A 24,345-nucleotide genomic window follows, 5' to 3' on the forward strand; every position below is an offset into this window, starting at 1 on the left:
GTTTGGGTTTTAATGTTTGGCTAAAGGTAGACTGAGGCTGCAGCTCCAGAAGCAGCAGATGCAATTTAATAATTTGCTCCAAGAAATGAAGGTAAAGAGGGGACTCCCCCTCTTCTTCCTCGCTCCCAGTTGCATGGTTCAGCCACCTTCTCATATCAGCTTTGGCTTTTCTCAGAGCCTTCTCTGAATCACTTAGATTTACCAGCTCAGCAGAGAACTGCCCACTCATTGGGAGGAAGCAGAAGTTAGTATTCTGCCACATTTAGGGAGCTGAGCTGGCTTGCGAAGAGCCTGAGTGCCAGAGCAGGCACAGGGCAAGTGAAGGGAGTGGAGGAAAGAATGCTAGCAGGGGTGGACTGTGAGATGGGCTCGCTCTGCCTTGTGAAAATTCACTGTCTGCTCACAAAGCCAAGCCATGGCACATTGAAGGGGCTGGAGAGAAGTGTTTCGGGGTATTATCTGGTGAACAGAGCTGGGCATTTTTCTGATTCAGAAGTGATTCTTTTTCTGTGTTTGCTTTTCTGTCCCACGTACCCCTTTTTTTCTTGTGATTCCCTCCCTCCCCCCGCCCACAGAAGACCACACAAATAATCAGTTCTCATTCAGTTTGTGGAATAATTAAGCTGCAGAGGACTTTAATACCAATGTTGGAGAGACAAAATAGTGCATAATATTGGCACTAGGCCAGAATTGGGACATTACAGCTCTGTCAGTGAAGCTCCTGTTCGTCTGGCAGAGAGCTTGACTGAAATTAGTCATCTTAACTACTGATTGTCTTGATAGAAGAAAAAACAAACCTGTATCCCACAAAGATCGAAAGATAACTGTCCCCTGAGTTATGACTTCTGAGCTGGAACAATGCTCAGTAGTAGTTGCTGGTGAGAACTACCCTACTAGTTTTCTAATTGTTCTACTTGAGATGGTGAAATAGCTTAAGAACCGTTCTGGCACCATGAACAAGGAAGGAGCACTCCATAGCCTTTCCAGAGCCTTTAGCAGTGTTTGTGCAGCCACATGCTTCTGAAAGCCACTAGAGAGCTGCCCCGCAGATTCCTGTCATACTTTGTTATGGGATGCCTTTAGGTGAAGGCAAAACCTGCTTATTTGCTGATAGATTTTTATTTTCTTTTAAGGCTGCATCTGTTGATCAGTGCTGTGTTTTGCTTTTGCTGGATGTTCCTGACATACGATACTACGTTTCCTTCCATCGGAAAAATCTGAATTAATTGTAATGTGTGAAAATGTTCACGTCTTACAATGTGTTTGTTTATTTATGGGCATTAACCAATTGGAAGAAAATGGTTTCATGAGTAATACTGCCTTTTCTAACTTATTACAATAATGTGTTGAATCTTGTTATAAGTATGAATGGCTTGTTATACTATTCATTTTATTTAGAGCTCACTGTGCCAAAAATATAAACTAAATCTCTTGCTTGTCTTTTTTCTTTTTTGTTTTTGTTAGACATTAAGGCTAATCTATACCACTGCAACAGTGCAGAGGAAAAATGTAGGAGCCTCAGGACCTGAAAAGTACACGGAGGCATTTATTAAAAAACAGATTGAAGAGTTCAACCTAGGAAAGAGACATTTAGCCAACATGATGGGAGAAGATCCAGAAACTTTTACCCAAGAGGATATTGATGTAAGTACAGTTGCTCTGTTGGAGAAGTAATTTACTGTAGAGTTTCAGATATTGAAAGCACTTTACTTCAGCATGAGCCCCTCAGCTCTCTGTGAATTTTAATCAAACTGTCAGAATAAGAAAGAATGCTACTATACATTGCAAACATTGCAACTGTGACTGTGAATAGAGATTCTACCCCTGCTACCATGTGAGGTCAGACATCACAGTATAGAGCTGTATACCATATCTTGCTAAAGCACAGTAGGTTCTTTTTAAAAGTCCTAATGGATAATGCCCTTGATCTGAGGTTATAAGAGGCACTGTAAAGGTTTATGTAGTACTTTGAAACGTTTACCCACAATTTGACCTGCTGTGTATATTTAGGTCAGGTTTTTTCTATGATACTCTGGTTGCTGGTAATGCAAATTAAATTTTATAGGATGTTTTACAACTAATACTCTGGTTTAGCTTAGGGATTTTAATATAGACGCGAATTTAAGCTCCTATCAGTAGCTCCAAACATACTGTTTTATTGCCATTCCCTCTGACAACTGACAGATGGGTGGCCTCCTCTTTCTCTGTGTCATTTAGGCTCATGTACAGATATGCTGCCTTTCACTCAGAAAAATGTTTTGTTGCATGGATTTTTTTTGATGTCCCACCTGGTCTTCACTTCTGTCATTTCTGTCTTATTTTATTACACATCAGAGGTAGGGAGGAGAAATGTCATTTGGTGACATTCACTCTTAAGTGAAGCTGCGTGAAGTCTCATGGCTGAAGCTTTCTCTGTGCAGCAGCAACACTATTACTATAGCCATGGCAGCATAGTATCTCAGCAGGGCCCTTAGGATAGATGTAGTAATGTGGTATGTGCGAAAAGAGAGGTGTGCGTGGTTTGGATTTTTTCAGGGGGAGAAGGTGGTTTGTCGCCTCTCTGAGTGGCAAAATTCTGTCAGCATAGCTGTGTCCACATAAGAGGTCTTGACAGCGTGCTTATGCCAAGGAAGAGAACTACATCTGTAGGTGGTGATACAGGCTGATTTCAAACACATTTGACAGGCTTCAAAACCGAGTTCTGAAAACTTCTCTGAAAATAGACAGCAAAGTAGAGAAGAGACACACAGTTAATGGCCTGCTGAGAAAAAGGCTGAAATGAGACTTGAGTCTTATCAGGTATCAGAAAATCCATAAGGGAAGCTTGACTTCAAATCGCAAATCTGTAGGAAATCAAGCTTTATGAGTACAAAGCTGTGCACTGATACTGCGACTGCTTTCATTCAGAATTGTAGATACCGCTTTGCTCTTCTACAGACAAGTGCCGACGCAGAGACCCTTCCAGTCTCAGTGTAGAGTGGTTAAGGTCCTGTCAACTGGTAAAAGTATTCATCGAGGCATCTGGGTCAGCAGTAATAGCAGCCTGTTTCTTTACATTGGCTTTCTTATTTCTGTACAGGCTATAGAATTCCCTTTTCCTGTATTTGTCAGATGTTTTTTCTTACCTTTAATGACTTTTATATTTTTGAGTTACTTTCTTGTAAAGTATTCAGGCACAGATGATGCTAATAGTTCAGTTTGTTTGCCCAAAAGGTTAACGGTAGGAGAATGCATTAGTCTGCAGTCTGGCTTCCTTCCTTGATAGGGTCTAGGGGGAAGTCTTACAGGCAGCAAGACTACAAGAAATGGAAAATGACCGTTACCTAAGTAGTAGTTTGTTCTTTATGAATCCATGGGACTATGATCGCTTGCACAAAATTAACTGAGCTCCATCATTAGTAAAAGCAGATTCATTCTGGAAATTAGCTTTTACAAATGTAGTGCAGGTGACAAGTACAAGACTGCTTCGCAGACCCTGTTTCTGAAAAGGTGGATAAGTAGAGCCAAAAGAGTAGCATTTTTTTTGGTGATACTGTATCTGTGGTACATATTTGATTTCTTCATATTCCATCAGGTGTTGGAAAATACTTAGAGTATGTAATAGTGTCTGCTATGCATAATTAAATTTCTGTTATAAAAATATAAAAGCTGCTTAAGCACTGGCAGGAGAATTATCAAGCTTTACATTTCGAACAGTAATAATTCTTTCTGATGAGTGCTTATGTACCTCCATGTCTTCTACTGTTAATCAGTCTGTGCAGTGTATTTCAAAAGCAGACATTGTAGGATTCTGTCCTTCACTGGAGTTTTAGGTATAGTTTAATAAAAGCTAAACCTTGTGAAGTTTTAAACAGGAAAATAAGTTGACTTACTTGGTAATCCTTCTGGATGTTGTAGAAGCAGAATTGCCTCTTACTGATGCTTTTATTTAGGAATGAAAAGTTAAGCTGTGCATTACAACTGTATTTCTGGAGGAGAAAAAAAATATCCAGCAAATTGATATATAACTCTGCAGAAGTCTACCAATTGCTTTTTAATTGGTATTATAGACCTCACTCTGAAGCTAGGATGTTTTATTCTCCTATGTGTGAATATGTGCTATGAAGTTTCTCTAATTGATTTGCTTTGCCCATTCCATTTGATGTATCATTTTTCACAATATTTCATAATTTGTGCTCATTTCTAATGAACAGAGTCGTTAGGACAGGCATGTCTAAGTACAACTGACAGCTAACATTAGGTGCCAGATGCAGTTTATAAAGCTATGTAAAACTGCAGAGAACAGTTTAAATAAATTAGCACCTGTACATTAGTCTCACTTGCTGGTAATTTATAAGCGAATCAGTAGAGATGACATTTAGGTAAGTCATTGATCAAGTTAACAGCTGCATACCCACTGCCCAGCTGGGATACCTAATTAATAGAGATTGCAGTCCTGACCTAGTGCTTTTCCCTGGTTGAGTCTGTAATCCTTTTATTTTGTGATTTAACTTTAACTTATGGTTGTAGTAAACAGCCCACCTTCATTTTCCACTGTCAGTTCTGTGATATTCTACTTTAAAGCCCAGAAATCGAAGTAAGATTAATACAAGAAAAGCGTCTTAATCTTCCTGACCTATTTATATGCCAGTATTTTTATTACTCATTTTTATGCAGTCACTAAATGCTCTCCCAGATATGAGCTCATCATAAAGCAATACTCTTTCCCCATAAGAGTTAGTAAAACTCAAAAGCTAGAGATCTATGTTCATTTTCTCTTGTTGTCTGCCTTATGACCTAAAAGATTGTTGTCAAGCAGATGGAATAATTTGAATCTAAAATATGCGTTTATCTTCACTAGCATATATATTGTTGCAAAAGTACCAGTAAGGTTGTTAAATATGAAAATGTTAAACATGGAAAAACTTCATTCCTCATAGGTTATAGTTTCTTTCCATGAATTAAGGCTTCTTTAATGAAAAGTAGGTTGTATTCAATTGCTTTTAAAAGTGGCTCAGCACATCTGATTTCTAAATAATGTTCAAATTTTAGCAACACAAAGTGTTAGAAATGAGTGAATATTGGCATATGTGAAATGTGTGAAACGTTATTCAGAGCAATATGCATTTCTGAACTTCCCGTTGTCTGCAGGAAGAGCATGTTGTCCAGCTTTGTCCTTACAAAAAATATTGAATTTTATATTGTTTTTTAAATAGTTGAAGCTAGAATGCTTTTTTCAACTTCTTTTTTTTTTCCGGTGGAGCCAAACTCTACATCAGTATTTTCTTACTTCTGCATCAAAGTTGATCTGAACTGATGACTGCTGTATTTTTTTTTCACTCTTTTTAATACTGTTCAGTGTTTTGAAAAGTTGAAATGAAGATAGAAATAATGACTGTTTCTTTCAACGGGTTTTTGGCTGTGTTTTGCTCTGCAAGCTCTGGACAAGACATTAATTTTTGTTTTGAAAATGATTAGTTAGTATAAAAATAGTGTAATATTAAAAGAAGGTGGGTTTTTTATATAATGCTAGTGGGTTGTTTTTTTAATTGATGGGGTTAAAATGATACATCACTCTGAACTTGAAATTTCTTTCTGTCCAAGCTAGAGTTCAGCTTTAGATAAACAGTGACAAATGATTGGAGTGGTTTCAATAAATTTTAGTGGTTAGTTGTTAGAGGAGGGTTTTGTTTTACAAGGTAAATTTAGGTGTGTCACTGATTTTGTTGTTGTTGTTGTTAACCTCTTCTGTCTTGTTAAATAAAAGCTATTTCAGAGTTAACATTTCATGTCCCATTTTTGCTTTATTAATTCCTAGTTCTACTCCAAATATTCTGGATTTGCTAGTGTGGTTAGAGGGAAAAACAGCTGTTCCAGCAAACATCTCAGTCTGAGAAATGCTGAAGTACAGTGGCTAAATAACATGATTCACGAGGCAAGGTTTAAGAAGGGAAGTGGCTCTCGTGTGATCAAGTTGAGGAGTAGAAGAAGCTGAAACAGCTATAGCTCAAGCGTTACAGCATAGTGTCACTTCTCACCTCAGTGTTTTGATGATTAAAGTTTCATGTATATTTGAAAAGGAATGAGCTGGGTTCTTGAGCCCTCTGCCAAAAAGGATGCTGCTGCAAGGGAACTCCAGGGTGGAGGTTTTTTGATATATTTTTTTTTTTCTTCTTTCCTTGTTTTCTACAAAATACCTTTCCTCACTGGATGTTACTTAGATAACTGTCTTTCCACTAATTTTCATTGCTCAAATCATGTGCAATGTTTGTGTTTGAGCTGTAGATTCAACAAAAGTGTGGGAAGACACTTGGGCAAGATCAATTTGCCCTGCCAAACCTGTCCTACTTATGACAGGTTATTTAAGGAACTGTCTCAGTCTCCTTCCCCTATCCCAGCATGACTCAGTCAACTCTATTTGAATTAAAGTATTGAATTCTTACTTTTTTTTAATGTCTTGAGAAATTAACCCTTACTGACCCAGCTGAACTTGTTTGATTTAGTTATCTCTGAGAAAGTGAGTGAACAAAACTTCTTGGCTTGTAGATAGATAGGAAGGGAAGGAGGATCAGAAGTCAGCATGTGCAACATGCACAATGAAGAGGGAAGATGAGGGTGTGGCAGGTATACTGAATTTACACAACATGCCACATGCAGTGCTGGACAGATTATTTAATGAATTGGTTTGCATGTTTGAAGGACTGCCAGGTATGATTCTTTTTTTTTTTTAATAGGGATGGAAGCTTGTTCTCGTTATTCCAACTGGCTTGAATTCAAACTTACAGCTGCAAGTGAAAGACATTGTGGTCCTGTGGGCAGTATATTGAATCATCTGGTCCCTCAACAAGTGATGATATAACAGAATTCCTTTTAGTTTGTTACAGGAATGTTAAGTCTACCAATGCAGTTTAAGAAATGGCTGATGTAAAACGTCTTGATACTAACATGTATTCATTGTGATCTGCTATTTTTAAGGGTGTGACTACTGGGTATTTTTTTTTCCTGCATGGATCAACAGTAGAGTTTAAAAACAAAGGCTTTCACATCCTGAAGGGAAATGGCTAAAATTTTTTTTTAGTAACTCATAGCAGAAGCAGGCTGTAACCATTCTACCTTTTTCCAGTAGTTTATGTAATTATTTTTGGAAAAACCATTGTATTACTAGGTACCACGATTTTTAATAATGTTTTTGCTGAAAATAATTATGGATATTTCTTTTTTATAAAGTTGTGTTTTATTTCCAAAGACAATGGCAACAGTGTGATTTAACAAATAGAATTGTGAAATAGCAGCCCAGAACCTGTGGAGGCTAGAGTGGGGTGAATGAATCTTGTATAGCTGAAATGATGGCCTGAAGAAAGTAGTTCTTGGTCATATTCGGCACAACATTTCCATTCTCATCTGGAGTTTAAGTCAAATTAAGCACTAGAAGAAGGATATGGGCCATGACCCCTAAGCTGAAAACCACTCCTGGAACGGAAAACTGCAGTTAAATCTAAAAGGTTTCTTGGGAACTTTACTGCTAGCATTTAAACCTTGATTATAAAGCTTTAATAGGGACATTCACCTGCTTTTTGTACATTCAGGAAAATGCAGAATGTGCATTCTCTACAGAATTTTGACTCAAGACATGGAGATTGCTGAAAGGAAGCCTGTGTTCCAAATCTGAAGACATTGTCAAAAGATTTCAGGAAAATATTTCAAGGTTATTTATGTGCTCCAGCTGCAGTTTGGAGATACTAATTCTGATGCCTTTACAAAGGTTGACCCACCATCTTACTTTATTGCTAGTACACACGGGTGTTGAGAATTATAGTTTTTCCAAAATACCCCTTTTCTACAAAACCGAAACACTTGCATAGACAAAATCAGCTTCTATAAATGAAGTTTCCGAGAGGCTGACTGACTTGCTATGTAGTTGCTAAAAGGACAGCCTGAGGACACAGCTATTTAAAATTAAGAAGAAACTTCTGAATAAAGTTGAACTGGAGTCTGTTGCATCCCAGGATAGTTCCTAATGGGATGTAAAGACAAATACCCCATCCTTGATTACATTTCCATAAAAAAGGAGAAGGCAGGAAAACTCTATTTCTTTCCATTTTGGAACAACAAAAAAAGCGAACTTTTGAAATGAACTATTATTCTTTGGCTAGTTGTGTGGAGAGCTGAAAGTAGATGTTAGGATTTCTTAATGCAGGGTTTGTTTATGCTTTAGTGTGAAAGACATGAGTATACACTCAAGCAATAAAAAATAAACTTTCTAGAAGTAGAAGGTCTCAGATGGCAGCCACTCTCTTCATTATAAATGTGAAATTGTTATATTTGGCATTATTAAGGTGTCATAGTTACAGTAACTGTTTTGACTGAGATTCTGGAAATGCTTGTATAAAGACTATGTCTTAAGTACACACACAGTCAGTCTCAGTATCCTGTAATTCTTTTAATATGTTATATAAGGTGTTTGTTTAACATCATTTGGCTCACAGCAGATTTCTCTATTGTCATCATAATTAATCCCCATTTGTTCATAAATAGGTGTTCACCTACTGTGTGTATGCATAAAATGCCCATTGACTAACAAATGGGAATACAGTAGTCACTAAGAGAAACAAAATTACCATTTCATAAAATCAAGTTAAGCCTTTTGTTTGCTTCAGAATTCTCAAAATTTCTCTTCAGGATGCCAGTAGGGGATTAATGAAAGTAATAGGTTAGGTCTTTTCACACTCCATGCATATTAAGTTGGTTGAGGCACTGACAAACCACTCTATGTCCATGGAAAAAATTATCAGCAAGTAATAGCCCTAAGGTAGCCTAACCAACAAAGAGCCATTCTTCTTAAGAGAAGATTTTAAACTCTGATTTTGTTGTAATTCTAGTTTTATGTACTGTCTAATGGAAATAAAACCGAGACTGCTGCCAGAGGGGTTTACTTGGGTAGTCCATGTTGCTGTACAAGCACAAGGTTTCTATCTCAAGCTCGACTACCCACTGTCTGAAGTTGGTTACATTTGCCAGACCTCTACATCTGGGGGTTTTTGATGGCTAGCTTTTTCTGTTTTGTTTTTAAAAACAAAGGGAAATAAACAGCTCTCCTAAATTCATATTTTTGCTTTATTAAATTATGTTTTAGTTACACTGAAGAGGGAGAGTAAGATGATGTTGTACAGGAATGCATGTCATTGGGCTTAACCTTGTAAGGTGCTTTGCCTTACATTTTGCCAGAATGATTTGGAATATTGGTATTTGTTGGAGGCAAATAATACTAACTTTATACATCACATGAATAGTGGTAGATATTGGTTAAGTAAAAGCAAATGATGTACCTTGTACTTAGTGAAAACAGTGGTAAACAATGAGTGTGTTATGAATGTCATATGTTCTTCTAAATTGTTTTAGCAAACCCTTTAGGTATCTAAGGAGAAGAAGAAGAAAGATGGCATTTAAGAGTCTTTCTTCTGTGAGCAATTAGTTCAAGTTCAGCAAAGATTGTAGTGATCCACTGTTGTTTCCAAATGCAGTGATCAATGAAATGCTTATTTAGGCTCTGTAAAATATCTTCTACTGCCACAACAAACATTGTTTTTAGACTTGAGGAAACTATGTCTGTAGAAACTGGGATTCTAAATATGTGCAACTTTGCTTTGTCCGTTGCTTTAAATAAAATTTCCATGCTTGGTCTGTCAGTAGGCACTGTTAACAAGCACTGATATTTTCAGAAAGATAAATTAAATGTTGTGATTTTATCTAGAAGTCACAGAACTTGACATTTTAGGGGGAAATCCCTGTGTATAAAGGTGGTCTTTGCACTTGAGAAGTTCTGGTGAGTTATGATAAATGCATACTATAAAAACTAAACTTTGCAGAAGAAAGTTCACTAGTTCTTGTAGAGTAGAGTACAGCCTTCGGAATGAGGTTTTACTTTTCCTTGAGGATTCCTGAGGAAATGACCTGCTTTTCTTTTCAGCACAGCGCATATGCAGCACTCTTTCTTACCGATTTGGTTGCCTACTGTACAAAAGTTATGCTGTTTTTCTCTACAAGAAAGTACTTAAGAAATGTTTTGATGATGCGTTTGTGGAAAATGTTACATATATGATCTCTCTTTTTTGTTTTCAGAGAGCTATTGCCTATCTCTTTCCTTCTGGCTTATTTGACAAACGAGCCAGGCCCATGATGAAGGTAGGATTTTTTTTGTTGCATTTCTGAATACCTCTAGCACGATATTTTAAGTAACTTTTTCCTTTTGCTGATATTTGTTTGTTTATTTACAGCATCCTACTCAAATTTTTCCAGAGCAGAGGAGTAAGTGTTCATAGAATTTTTTTTAATTATTATTATTTCAAAGTATTAGAGTTTTTGCATGTGTAGAATTCCGTATTTTAACAGATTTACCTTTTTCTGCATGTTCCTAATAACTGCTAAGACATGTTCAGTAAAAGCCTGATCTGATATTCTGGTTTTTAGGATAAAAAATACTGCTGGATTCTGGAATACCAGTGGTCTTTTCATATATCTTGTTAACTGACTATAGATAAATGTTTTTCATTGTTTAAAAATAAACAATAGGTAGGATGATGTGCAGAATCTGTTGAAGTCACGGTAAAACCTTTAATTGAATTCAGTAGCTTTTTGTCAGAGCTGTCTATCACAGCCATAAAATATTCATTAATACTATTTTAAACTAAAAGTTTTCCTGGTAACTTTATTGCTCTAAAAGCTTAGAAATTACAGCTTTGAAATTGCCAGTTGAGAGAATAGGGAGAGTGGAAACTCTCCCAGTCATGCCTCAGTTTTGACCTGAAAGTCCTAACATTGAGGTTATGTCCATACCGTCTTTGGTCTTGGTCCTGAGACACTATATGAAGTCCCAGTTGTCAGCGATATACCAGTATGTTGGTCAGTGAGAGCTTTGCTGAAATTAATTGATTTTGCAAATTAATTTTACATCAAATATTTAAAAGATATGTCAAAACATGTTGTCCACTTTTGACTCATGTTTAGTATGAACTAGTAGCATGGATATGAAATTCTACATTCACTGAGCTATCAAGTCCCAGATGGACACTTCTGATTATCAGTGACATCTTATAATTTTCCTTCCTTCCTTTTCCTGTTCCTGGAATAAATTGATAAAGGTTTTTGGGGCTTTGTGTGTCTTTCAGAAAGCTGTCTAAATTATCTGAAATTTTGAAATTTTAGCTTTCAAATGGTATCATGCATTATTTTCTAACTTCACGGTATTGTGAAGTAAAAAGTAGAAAGCAAAAGGATAAGAGAGAGTTAATCATTATGCAATTTTAAAATCCAAAGTCTGTTTTATGGCAGACCTAAACTACTATTCTATATGCTTTCAGGACTAAAGAATTCTTTGAAATGCTAGCTGTGTCCTGAGGAGTGTAAGAACTAATTAGTAAAAATGTATATCTTTGTATTTACATCTAAAAATAACACTTTCAATAAGTATCTCTCAAGGCAGCTTTGTCTTGTCTATGCATTATGACTTTGATAACTTTGAAGTACAAAAACATAAATTTATACTTCAGAATGTTCCCTAAACAGTAATTTTAATAAAATATGCTTTCACAGCTGCATACATGAAAATTCACACATTCCATTAGTAGTATGTGTGGGTAAAAGCTCCCTGTATTCTTTCTGTTCTAGTAAGTTTTGAATCTTTCCATTCAACTTCTGCTGTATTATGTCTTAATGTTCCAATGCAATACATATCCTGCTTATCAGACACGTTCTGGGAGTCTTGCCTTTGTCCGTAGCTTATAGGTAGCTTCATTGAAACTTTACTGGATAAAATGGCTGGGAGTTTCTCTACAGTTCAATTTGTAAAAAGCTCTCAGGTTTTTATTTTTGTCGCTTTTCTTTATGTGGAAAAGATATTTGTCATGTTATGTTTAAGTTTAATTTTTTTTTTCCCCACAGTTGAAATTTATTTGTCCTTAAATAATATTTCTTAATGAATAAAATAAACCGGATGTGCTGAATGATATGGAACGTATGTTTTCTTACTGAACTAATTATGTAAACTATAGCATAGGTCTCTGTATTTAAATATCCCAAACATATCAACATGAACAAGTCCTAAAATCACCCAAGTTCTGAATACAGTTGTGTTACCTGCAAAAGACAATTGTATGAATACTTAGTTTAGTTTAGACTTATTATACTAATAAAAAATTTGCTCTGGGTTTATAGCACTGTTTTCCAGAGCTGTTAATCTTTCCTCTTTCACAATCATGTAGATTTTGGTTGTCTCTTCATTTGTACTTCTTCTTGTTCTAAAATGGGTACTTCTATCTGTAATACCAACTATACAGTCTTTGAAAGTTTATTGAAGATGTACATGAGGGATTCCCTCATGTTAAATGATATTTAGAAATACTATATTAAATATTTGGTTATAATTGCAGATGGAGATTGATTTTTAACGAGGTAGTCTAAATCATTACATTTCCAGACAGGTTGAATACCCATAAAATGTCTTTGTTCTCTGATATTTAAAAAGGTAATTGGTATTATGAAAGAGGTTTAGAACTGCAATTAATACAAGGGGTTTTTTTAGTGAGTGTATATTGCTTTCTTGTCTAATCTTGCTTTTTATTAGAAATCCAGTGGGGAGAAGATGGCCGACCATTTCACTTTCTCTTTTATACTGGCAAGCAGTCATATTATGCATTAATGCATGTAAGTATGTTATAATCTATAATAAATAATGTTAGCTCCCAGTCAAGTACATGTTGTTCTAGAGATGCTAGAGTTTACTTGTGTTTTCACAGTGGGCCGTAGTATCACCACTGAAGCTAAATGCAAAGTATGTTTTTATGTCAAAATGTCCATTATTAGGGGCATTTTTATGTCACATTTAAGAGAACAGGCTACATAATAGTCCTTGCTTTAATTTTTGGTTTATTTTACAGTTTTGGCTATAGACTGGGTTTGAATAGTCTGAACGCTTTCTTGTAGGCTGTATCTGGTTAGTAGCATAAGGTTAGCAGTGGAGAATGCATATACAACAAAAATGGCTAGTTCTAGGAAAATTCATTGTAGAATATAGGGGATTTTTTCCCTTGAAGGGCAAAGCTATAGGAAATGTTATTTGTGCTGACATTTAGTGTGAAGAAAATTTGCATTTAAACTGCTTAATTGATTTTTCTAAGACTGTTCCATTCATGCAAACTTAAGGCTTTTTCTGATTAGTATGGTTCCAGGAGTAAAGGATCTGCATCTGTTTACCTTTATGAAAAAAGCTGTATCTAATAGAACATCACTAGACTCTGGGTCTTAACATGGATTATGAACAGGCATTTCATATCTATGACCATCAATGGCGCAAACATTATCTACCTCTTTAGGAGAGTTTATAGAAAGATGGACGTGTTTCTTATGTGTACTCACAGAAGACAAAAGCATTAATAATGTAGGCAGAAATATTTAATTGGACAGTCGTGTCAGATTTTGTTTCCTCATTAGATAGCCTTAAAAAGTTAGTTCTATGGTTAGTCTGTTGTCAAAAAAATAAATCTTGTTATGGAATTCGATGCACAGCTTTTCTGAGTGTAGTGTTTTTATTAGAATTATCTGATATTTATTTGTGTTCTGCGTACCCAAAGGACAAAATCCCCACTTGTCAGGTACATTTATTTCTTTGGGAGAATAAACACCCCCCCTCCCCCTTTTTTTTTGTTGTTGACCTTGGGCAAATGAGCTTCTTGCCCTGGCAGAAATGAAATGAATGATAAATGTAGAGTGTGTCTTTGCTGAGTAATGGAGCTGCAGCATAGGCTTTCCACAGAGGTTTTCTCCTGCACAGCCTGAGGCAGCCCGAGGACCCCTGCTGTTCATTTAAATAGGTATGTCAAATCTGCCTCGAAACGCCGCTGGTTTGATCTGTGGTAATATTTGTGAAGGTTCCATATGGACTTGAGCCCCCTGCAGTGCTAAGAAATAATGTACAACGCTTCATGGTGCAGACGCAAATTTTCTCTGAAAAGGGATGCAATGCTGCGTTTTAGCTGTCGGAGAGGATGATGGAGCTGACGCGCTAGGCCTGTCAACTTGTTACACGGATGGGTTGCACGCAGCGAGGCTGTGGAAAATCTGTGCCTTTTAACTTTTCTACTTAATCACGGTTGTAGCATTGCCTTTAGACTGTATGCTACATTAATTCTCTTCCTGCCTTCTGCCTTTCATCCCAAGTTTCACGGAAAAAAGTAAAGCATGCAGGTCTTGTAGAGGAGCCTTATCAAACAGCTGTCATCTGACAAGCCATTTGCATTTGTTTTGGCTGAAACAGAGCAACCCAAGGGCAAGATGTTTTGTTGCATTCCATCATAATGAAGAAATTACAAATTTTACAAGGAGCACAAGTTTATTTTTAGCTCTTCCTAGCAGTTAGGAAGAGTATGCAAGCTTGCCTTGGAAATCTCTAAAAGAATAGTGTGCATCTTGTTTCTAAGAGCGTGGCAACCACCTTCAAACAAATCGGTTTGACAAATGCATTTTTCATTAGTACAGGATACTTGAGTGTTCTTTGACTGTTTCTGAATATTTTCATTAAATAGGCTTCTATAAACCTAAATCCGTTAAGTGAGGTTTAACAGGGTTTTTTTTTTTTTAAGTCAGCCAAATGAAAGCCAATAGCTGCATGAAATTCCCAACACTGTTTTAACCTCTTATTAGACTAATGTGTATTTAAGAAAATGTATTTTTAAGTCTCAAAGCTAATTAATTTGGCTAGGGGGAAAAAAAAAGGGTTGTATGTTAATACAGTCTAGTGTAAGTAATCAATCCCATTTGAGGATGTCCTTTAAATTGCTACATTAAGTCTAATAAATCAGATAAACATAATATTTAGCTTAAACTTTTATGCCATTAATTACCACGTAGACTCATGTGGAATTTGAATTTTTTTGGTTGCTAGCAATATAACTGGTCACAGCATTATTTGTTTAGTTAATGCTAATAAATAATATTATCCACTTACTAAAAATAAACTGTGTATATTCGTATGTATTATAACTGCCAATATATGTATTGTTAGGACTTGAATATTAAATGAACTTTCATAAAGGATGTTTTCTTTTTACTCCATTGTTGTCTTTGTTCTGCCTGTTGAATAAAGTTTAGCTGTAGGGAAAAGGACAATTTATATTTCTTCTGATACACAAAAGAATGTTTATTGCATGAAACACAATTTCACAAATGTTTGATAGCATATTTGATCATCGCTTAACTTAAAAGTTTTTCAGAGTAATATATTTTTGTAATGTGCAGGACAAGACGAAATGGTCTCTTCATACCATTCTGTTGAGCAAAATAATAATTTTATGTAATTGTGCTTCTTGTACTTTTTTAGAAATATCAGGTTGTAGATCAGAGGTAAATGCTCTAGTAATAGAGCATTTTAACTCTTAAAAAAAACAAAACCTAAAAAACTCCAAAGTATATGCTGAAGTCAAAAACCACAGAAGAAGCAAAGAAAAATGCAAACTATGATGTAGAATGTGGGCTCTGCAGCATATTTTAACCAAAATGTTAAATTTTTCTTCCCATAAAAATATCTCCTGGGGTTCCATTTGCTAATTTCTTCGCTAAATTTTTTATGCAGGGTAAAATAAGAATATTACTTTTTTATTTTAAAAGAGAGCATCCTTGTAGAGATCTGAAATTTGATCTCTCTGTTAGAAATGGAAGCATTTCAGTACATAGCCAATCTTGTAAAATCAGCTATTTTGATTGTGTAATAGCTGAGTTTACAAGACACACAGATGTGTACATTCATGAATTGGACTATTGAATCCTGAAGTGATTAGTAAAATCTTCACCTGCCAGCTTTGAAAAAGCAAGTGTGTCTTCAGAAGCTTTCTTTAGCCGTTGAGGAGTGAAGACTTGCCAGATAAATTATTGGGCATTACATGTGATTCCTGATTTTGCAAAGGCTCATCCACGTAGTTTACTTCACATGTGAGTGGTTCTTTTAGTCTGTTGACTTCATCTCTATACAGAGATTAAATACATGCATTAATTTTTTTTAGTACTTCAGACCAAAATTTTATTTCATAAGAGATGCAAGTCCACTTTCATTACCAGAAATATGCGGGAAATTATATTTAGCGTTTCTCTTACACTTGGAAGTATTTTAAAATACTACTTTTTAAATGTCATTTGACTTCATCTCCTGTGTAAAGGGTTCTTTGTATGAATGGACGTGATTACTGTAATTTAACCAGAACAGTTTAAAGAGATCATTTTAATTCTTGGAAGTGCATATTCTTAGAACTTAAACAGGCTGTGGAGTGGTGCTGTTCCTTGGGAATACCTAGGGAGGGTCCTCAGGAAAATCTTACTGTTCCAGCTGTTGTGAAGGTTTCTTTGTTGTAAAAATGAATTTCTGAGGCTAAAAGCTAATGGGTGGCAACCTGTATCATTTTGTTTGCCTGTGTTTATCAGTAGTTTCTGAATATCATGACAAAATCCTTAAGTCTTCCTTTAACTTGTGTCACGTTACCTGAAAATACTTCCGTTGCTCTTTAGAAGCAATTCTGACTATAGTCTGTCCTAAGGTAAAAACTGTGATTCCTTCCCCCTGCCCTTTTTTAAAAAACTGTGATATAGTTGTGTGTTTGTTGAGCTCCTGGTTCGTGTATTTTTTGCTGACTGTTCCAATACATAAACGTATATACCAGAGTGTAGTGAAGGTGATGGGTGTTTGTGAGGAGGCAGATTGGAGGTTGCTTTTGCTAGGTAGGAAGGTGACACTCTGTGCCTTGTGATGAAGGCAAGAGGTAAGCCAAGAGGCTAGCAGTAAAGTGAAAAACCTCCTTATACATTCATAAGACCTAGTAACCCTGTACCTCTTCTGATCATCTAACACCAAAATATCTTCTTCATGCCTGATTTGACTTCTTCCAAATGCAGAAAGTCACGGAGCTCACAGGAATCTCTAAGCCTGTTCCAACTAAGCTCTCCCCAGGTAGCTGAGGGGCAGCCACAGCCCTCCTTCCCCTTCTCTTCCCTCCCTCTATAGTCCAGAGCAGAAGCTTCCATACTGATTCTTTTTCATGTCTAACTACAGATGCTTAAAAATTGCTTGGTGTCAGGCATACCTCATGCCCTCTAACCCAAACCACGTCTGTGCTTTTAATGTATGGTCAATAATTTTTGCAGCCTAATAGTCAGCTCTGAATGGAGCTGTTAAGATTATTAGAGTGATGTGACATGAATCTTGCCCAAAGTAGTGCTACTATATCTTGTTATCTTAGAGACCTACAGATATATTTGTGAGGTTTGGAAATATTTGAAAATAGGATTTGTTGTGCGGTTTTACCTTCAGACACAGGAAACATCATATAAATAGACTTTTTTAAGTTGATAAATTTTCCTAGTTCCTGAGACGGTTATCTCTATCAAAAATATAGCATTTCTGAAAGGCATACCACTATAATATATGAGTTCTTAGTCTGTCTCAAAGAAAAGTGAACAATTTTGTACTTCAGGATTTTATACTGTGAAGTTATTCCAAAAATACTTCTGTTCCACTGTGATGTTAAAAATGTCACCAGTGACCCGCCTCAAAGACTTGAGTGAATTGTCCCTGTTTAAATGCTTTGAGTGCAGCTCGGATAACAATCTGTTCGTAGTTCATACACTTTAAGTACAAATATTTTTAGTATATGTGCAGGTGTATTTTTGTATTAGTGGATAAATCAGCTTGAACAGTAGGTGTTTATAACTGAGCAAGGTGGTTTTGTTTTGTGTTTTATTTTTTTTAAATGTAAACTGTTGCAGAAATTCTGTTGCATCCTGTTGCAAATCCCAGTATTATGTTAAGAATGGGTATTTCATTGGTTAATTTCTGACAATACAGAGCTCTCTCACATTTCTTCTTTTAACAGTTTTTTGTAAGTAATACAAAGAAAAAAAACCCCCAACATTGTTCCTTGTCACCACTAATTCTTACAGTGTAGTTTCTCTCTAGTATTTGCTAAAACTCATTATATTAATAAGGTATATGAAAGTGATTATAAGCTTTCTATTTTCACTTGTTAATGGAAGTAAATTATTTGGCATATAAGTACTTCGCTGTAGTACAACAATCCTGTTTTGTTTCAATATAATTTATAATGATTTCTCCAAATACTCCTATTTAACTTGTGATTTGAATCACTGTTGTAATTCAGAGTATTAGATGTTATATTTTAGAACCAAATACTCTGAAAGTTTCTGAACTGAAAAAAACCCTGAAAATACTTTATTAAAAGTGTGTTTCTGTAATATTTTCAGTGTGACTTTTTTGAATTTTTTTTTTGTTTTTCTGAAGTGCAAATCACTGTCACGGCATTGTTTGAAAATAATAGCATAGCTAAGAATTTCGAGAAAACTGTTTAAAACAAATACTGAAAATTCAGAGTAAATATATCTGTAACATTTAAAAGAACAGAAATTCTGATTATGGTAAACGTACAACTTTGTGTGTCCCTATAGACAGGCCTGGGTAAGAGGGAGTTCTGACTGATACAGACCATCAATAAAGCTGACACTCTACATGTACAAAAATCTAACTAAATGAAATTATTTACAATCTTAAAACTTGTCAGTATTTTGAGGAAGTCAAAACTAAAATGTGGATGCACTGATGAAATTACAGTGCGGTATGTTTTGGAGTTACATCCATTATACAAATGTAGTTGCCTTTCTGTATACAGTTGAGAATTACTTTTTTTTTACAAGCATATGTAAGAAGGCAACAAACACTGTTGAATAGAAATAGCAGAATTCAAAATTAATTACTTTGAACTGCATATGAAAATATTATATATACTGTCTGAATGTTTGTTGGTTTAGATTTAACTTGCTATATCTTGTTTTTAATTGTCAGAGCTCTGATTGTTTTCTGACCTCTGCATTTTAAGTGTTTGGAGAGTAAAACCATGTAAACATGTGTTCTAAATAACAAAATTTAAATATTAAATGGAAAAATGCATTTAAATACTTTTTCCATATACATTTTAGGAAACATATGAAAAATTGCTGGATGTTCAGAAATATCAAGACCAACTGACAGCTCAAGACCTTCCTCCTCAGAATGAAAAACGGTAAACTTCCACTTAGAATGAGTATTGATACTAGTTTTCTTAAAATGCTTCAATATGATATTTTGGCACTTCTTGTAGTTCCTGACCCTACTTGCCTTTTATTCCACAAACACATTTTCAGACTTTTTCCCTATTCCTTGTCTAATATTTGTATGGTAATTTCAGGTTGCAAAGTCTTACCTGTAGCATGTACGCGTGGAGTCCTCACTTCTCACTGCTAAAATAGGGAAATCCCACCTATTTCTCTTGCTCTTTAATCTCTCTGTGCTCTTTTCAATATTCTCTCCTATATAAAAGTTCTGAAGTGTGATTTGAAAATAAGTAGAGAATATCTGTTTCTGTATATGACGCTTTCTAATTATTTCTTTATTAAAGGTTTTTGAAAAAGGAGGAAAACTCTTTGTAAGAAAACAAGGCCTTTTAAAATACTAATTAAGTTGCTTATCTGTTGGAAAAATCCTAAGGCCTAAAGCTAAGCTCTTTAATAGCCTTTCATTAATTACAGTTCTTGAATATTTTTACTTACTAATATTTAACTTGAAGAGTATCAAAATCCTTAAGGTCACTATTTTTCTTCTCATAGCTTTGAACAGCTAAATCATCAAAAAATATAGTAATTTTAAAAAAGTTTATTTGGTTGGATTTGTTTAAATATCACCATTATTAGCAATTGAATTTAGTTTCTCTTCTTTTTCCTCTAACTTCTCTGGTATGCACAGCAAGCTCTTCAGCTAGTTAGCCACTGGACAGCAAAGATACATGTCAACCAGAAGAAGCTATGGGAGATGCTGCAGTTGTTAGTTTCTTAGTGCATACAGTCAGGATTGTCTTTGAAATGGGTATATGCTTTAAGAACTGTTTGCTTCTCTTAGGCTGTGTTCTTAATTTTCTATTTTGAGATTTTTTGCAAGGATTTTATGATATATTAGAATATTAAGCAAGTCTTTAAAAGAAATGGATACATCTAGAAAGTTTTGATTTTGGCATTTACTGCTTTTCTGTATAGTTACTTTTTCACTGTCCAAGTTGTTTTTATCTTTGTGCTTGCTGTGTATTTTCTAGCCAGATTTATGTGCTGTTCCAGTTGCACATCATGTTGGTTTGTCATTTCTTAATTTCAGCCATTTGTTATTTATGTTAGGAAGAGAAAGGATTAATTTGCTGAGATTATTTCAATTTCTTAAATAACAGAAGTTCATGTTTCTTCATGATATAAATAGTGTCTTATGACCCACAGAATGTTTTATCATAGATTCATGTTAGCTTCTGAGCAGACAAGAGAACAAATGAATTTAGTTTCTTGGTGTATGCAGCTGAAAAATAACCTGACTCCTTACAGAGCTCAGCCAGTGGATTTACTGATGTGAAAAATGACCTAAAGGTAGTCAGAGTTGAAAGGGTTTTTCCCTGTTAGGTTTGTAAAAGCTCAGAGAATTTAAAGGATTTTTTGAGACTTATTTTCCACACTGGATATGATACGTCCTCTGAGATTAGGCTGGATAATTTATCTCGGAAGTGTAGGTAGAGGGTGGGTGGGAAGGACTGTGTTGTTTCTTCCCCCCCCCCCCCCCCCCCCCCCTCCAGAAAATAATCTGTTGTGGACGCATTCTGTAATATTAACTGTAGGGTTAGGACCTGATCTTGAACTACTTATAAATTTATAGCTTTTCACATGTAAAATATTCCATTGACTTCAGTGGGATTGGAAACTTTTAAAAATTGCTGTAAAAACCAGCATTGTTTCTAAATAAGTGTTTCTCATGCCCTGACTCAGAAAGGCATTAAAATCATTCTTAAGAGGAAGTACTACTTAAAATCACCTTCAGAAAGGAGTGTTTTTCTAAATCACAGCTTCCTTAATGCTGCTGAAAACATTCATTAGATTGTTTCTAAAAAAACCTGAAGAGGTAAGAAACTAGTTACAGCTTTGCCTTAAATTTACCTGATAATGTTGGCATGTATATTTATGGTGGCATGCTGTTTAGTTGGTCACTTTGTATTATACATTTTTCACAAAGATGTATTTCAAGCATTGCTTTTTCTTTGTGTTAGCATCTCGGTATGAGGCTGTTTTCTTAGAAATTTCTGCTTTTGCTATCATCAGTGCCGTTTCTGTGCTGAGCAGGTCAAGATTACACAGTAGATAGAATACAGTGTGTCATTGCTGCATTAGTACTTTGACTATGCTTACTGCTAGTGGAGTTTTTTGTATTGATCAGAAAAGTAAAGACCAGAGGCAAAATTCTGTTACTTCAGAATTTGATTTTAATGTTCTGCCTTTGATTTTGTTCTTTGCTGCTTGTAAACCAAATTTTTCCTAGCAGCAGGCTTTTAAAACTAAGTCCTAAATTGTGGGAAAGATCGCTTACTGTTACAATATTACTCTAGCTCAATCTTGGACTTCAGTAGTATGAATAATGCATAACTGATACTCATCATTTTCATGTGGTTAATTCAATATGTGAAGTTACCATCCCTTTCAAAAGACAGATCTTTTAAAATCAACATAGGCTTTCTCATGTCTACTATAGGAATGTGATCTGTATTCATTTGTAATGGAAAATGTATTTCTGAACGAAGACTGACTGTATGTGTGGTCCTTTGTGATGTAACTCTAATTGCATGGTTAATTAAAGGGAGAATATATGTGATATTTTAAACAGAAACCTGGCTGGCAGCAGATGGCTGACTAAGATTGAATTGGAAGAAATGTTGTTAGAAAAGCTGTCAGATGATGATGTAAGTAATTAATCTTTCTAATCTTAAGGAGGCTTGTGTCTTAAAAATATGGACTCTGGGTGCATTTTTGGATACTGAAAAGGTGCTATGTAGAAGCAGGTGCTCTTCAAAAGAATTTTCTTCCTTCTCATAAAGTCTATATATGCTCACAGCACTGTCACATTCATGTCTTGAAAGTGACCTGTTTCGCTTTTTTTATCTAGCACAGTACAGAACTATTAAGGGCTTTCCATTGTTACTGACATAGTTTAGTTTTCCTCCTGGTAACATTGTGAGGCCTAGAGCACTTGTTCCTTGTCATCTAATTATGTAGTCAGGAATGGACTATAGGAACACTTCATGACAGAAGTAAATAGTCAATTTTTCTAGCTACAGATGAAGAATGGACAGGGCTAGAACCTCTGTTGCTTATTGTAGAGAAAGGGTAAACGTTCAAGGTGGGAAACACGATGGATTTGTGTAATGGTAAACCTGCACAGAATTTCTGATTATTTAATCTTAAGAAGGACATGATAATGATAGAAAAATCACAGAGAAGGCTGATCAGAAATAAGGAGTCCTTTTTCTTAGTGATTGGCTACAGAATCAAATATCAGAAACAAGATACAAGGCTACTGTGGTCTGATACAGATACCTCTTGTTATATTCTCCTTGATACGAATATGGTGGGAGAGAGGCGGGTTTGCAGTTTTGCCAGTATCTGCAAACTGTATCACCGTCTAGATTTGGAGTCCTTCTTTACATGTATCTCTGGGAATAAGAATACACTTATTTCCTCACTCAGAGCTTTTTCCTACAGTCCCCTAAATAGCATTAGATTTTGTAACAGCAGGTTCAGTCTGTGTGGCCAGCTTCAGTTTTCTTTTGGAAGTTTAAGCTTGAATGTGATAGTACCAGAGAATATAACACTATTTGTCTGAGCATCCCAGGTATTTTCTCACCTAGAAACAGTGTTCTTCAATCTCTTCTGTCCTGTGGACGCCGTCATTGCAAAAATAGCATAGCAGCAGCAAATGTGCCTTTGCTCGCTGGTCATCCAGAACAGTAACATGTGATGGTTTCCTTGTCTGTGGGAGATGTGAAAAGGTCTCGAGCAGATTGTGGTCCGTAATCACTGTTGTAAATTCTCCATCCTGGTATATCCAGGAGATTTTCTCTATCTTGCTCACCATAGAAGCAGTTGTGACTTCAGTGTCTTCAGTAGCTCCTGCATTTGGAATGGCTGTTTTTCCTTTCAGAGTGCCAGGAACTGGTCTAGTTGTACAACCAAACAGTTTGGTGTTCTTCACTGCTTGGTTTTTGTACATTCTACATCTGTAAAAGTAGACTGCAGTAAACGAAAAAAAAAAAACCACAAACCAAAAACAAAAAAAACCCAACAAACCCAAGAAACCAACCAGACCCCAAAACCTTTTACATACTGGCCTCCACAAAGCCTCAGTCTATAGGAGCAAACATTGTTTAAATGTATTTGAAATGTCTTGCTATGAGCTACCAGTCTTACCTGCTCAAATTCTTATATTTTGACATTGCAGCAAAATTTTCTGTGGTGTTTGCATTATTAAACAAAATCAGAGCTATTGATATTTTTTTTTCCTTTGCACTCTGCAAGTGAAAACTGTTGGAAGCTTTCTTCATCTGTAGCCTCTATAATTTTTAAATTTTTTACTTTTATATTTCTGCTCTTTACCACGCGTCTGTATCGTATTGTTAGACAGAAGTTGCTTTCTAGGTGATGTCAAGAGTTCCAGGGGCTATTGCTAGGTTACAAGAAAAAAATGAATTTTGTGCAGACGACTGGTAGCAAAGAGAAGAAAAAGTACTTTTAATAACAGCTTGTAAGTAAAGAAAACTTCAAAAATAAGGTTATGATATCTATATCAAAAATCCATTTTAGATGATAGCATACCCTTATATCCAGTGACCAGCTGTCTAGTGCTCCTGCCAGTAACACTTCATAACAGGACATCCCAGCTTTTAGCACCCTGTGAATGGGTTAACACAGTGGTGTTTACTCTTTAATCACATGTTGAAGAACTTTGGAGGGGGGTGTAAGGGGGAAGGAGAACCACACAGTAGCAAAGGATAATTTATTTCAAGAGGTTGCCCTTTAAGTCAAGTATCTCTTGAATTTTTAAATAGCTTGATTGTTCGGTTTTAAAGGAAATCATAAACATTAAAGTAACTCAGCTTGAACAGCCAAAGATAGATAGATAGGTATTTCCTGTATATATTATGAAATATAATCATTTAAGAGGTTCAGTTTAGTGAAATAAAATTATTTCCAAGTCAATGAACATGCTGACTTACTGAAAATGAGGTGAAAATTGTTTCCTTTTGCCATTTTAATAAAACAATAATAAAAGAATGAAGACCCCCCTCAATGTTTTCTTTTAAAAAGTGAGATGAACTTCATTCTAATACAATAATCCTGTATTACAAAGGGGTTGGTTATGCTTTGAATTAAAGTTTCATTGTTGCCTGAAGAAAGAACTAGGTATCTTTAGTCACACAGAAA

At 35.5% G+C, this 24,345-nt stretch overlaps 1 protein-coding gene across 1 annotated transcript in view; it reads left to right on the top strand.

Moving 5' to 3' along the window:
• Nucleotides 1-24,345, top strand: part of MRPS9 (mitochondrial ribosomal protein S9) — a 34,864-nt gene that overhangs the window by 5,616 nt on the left and 4,903 nt on the right. Inside the window, exons 2-7 of the mRNA XM_075524876.1 lie at nucleotides 1,465-1,644; nucleotides 10,099-10,161; nucleotides 10,254-10,284; nucleotides 12,599-12,678; nucleotides 19,006-19,088; nucleotides 21,752-21,827. Of these exons, the coding sequence (XP_075380991.1) occupies nucleotides 1,465-1,644; nucleotides 10,099-10,161; nucleotides 10,254-10,284; nucleotides 12,599-12,678; nucleotides 19,006-19,088; nucleotides 21,752-21,827 (513 nt within the window). The remainder of the gene's footprint in view (nucleotides 1-1,464; nucleotides 1,645-10,098; nucleotides 10,162-10,253; nucleotides 10,285-12,598; nucleotides 12,679-19,005; nucleotides 19,089-21,751; nucleotides 21,828-24,345) is intronic.

Source organism: Mycteria americana, chromosome 1, assembly GCF_035582795.1.
Source record: "Mycteria americana isolate JAX WOST 10 ecotype Jacksonville Zoo and Gardens chromosome 1, USCA_MyAme_1.0, whole genome shotgun sequence".
Taxonomy (NCBI): domain Eukaryota; kingdom Metazoa; phylum Chordata; class Aves; order Ciconiiformes; family Ciconiidae; genus Mycteria; species Mycteria americana.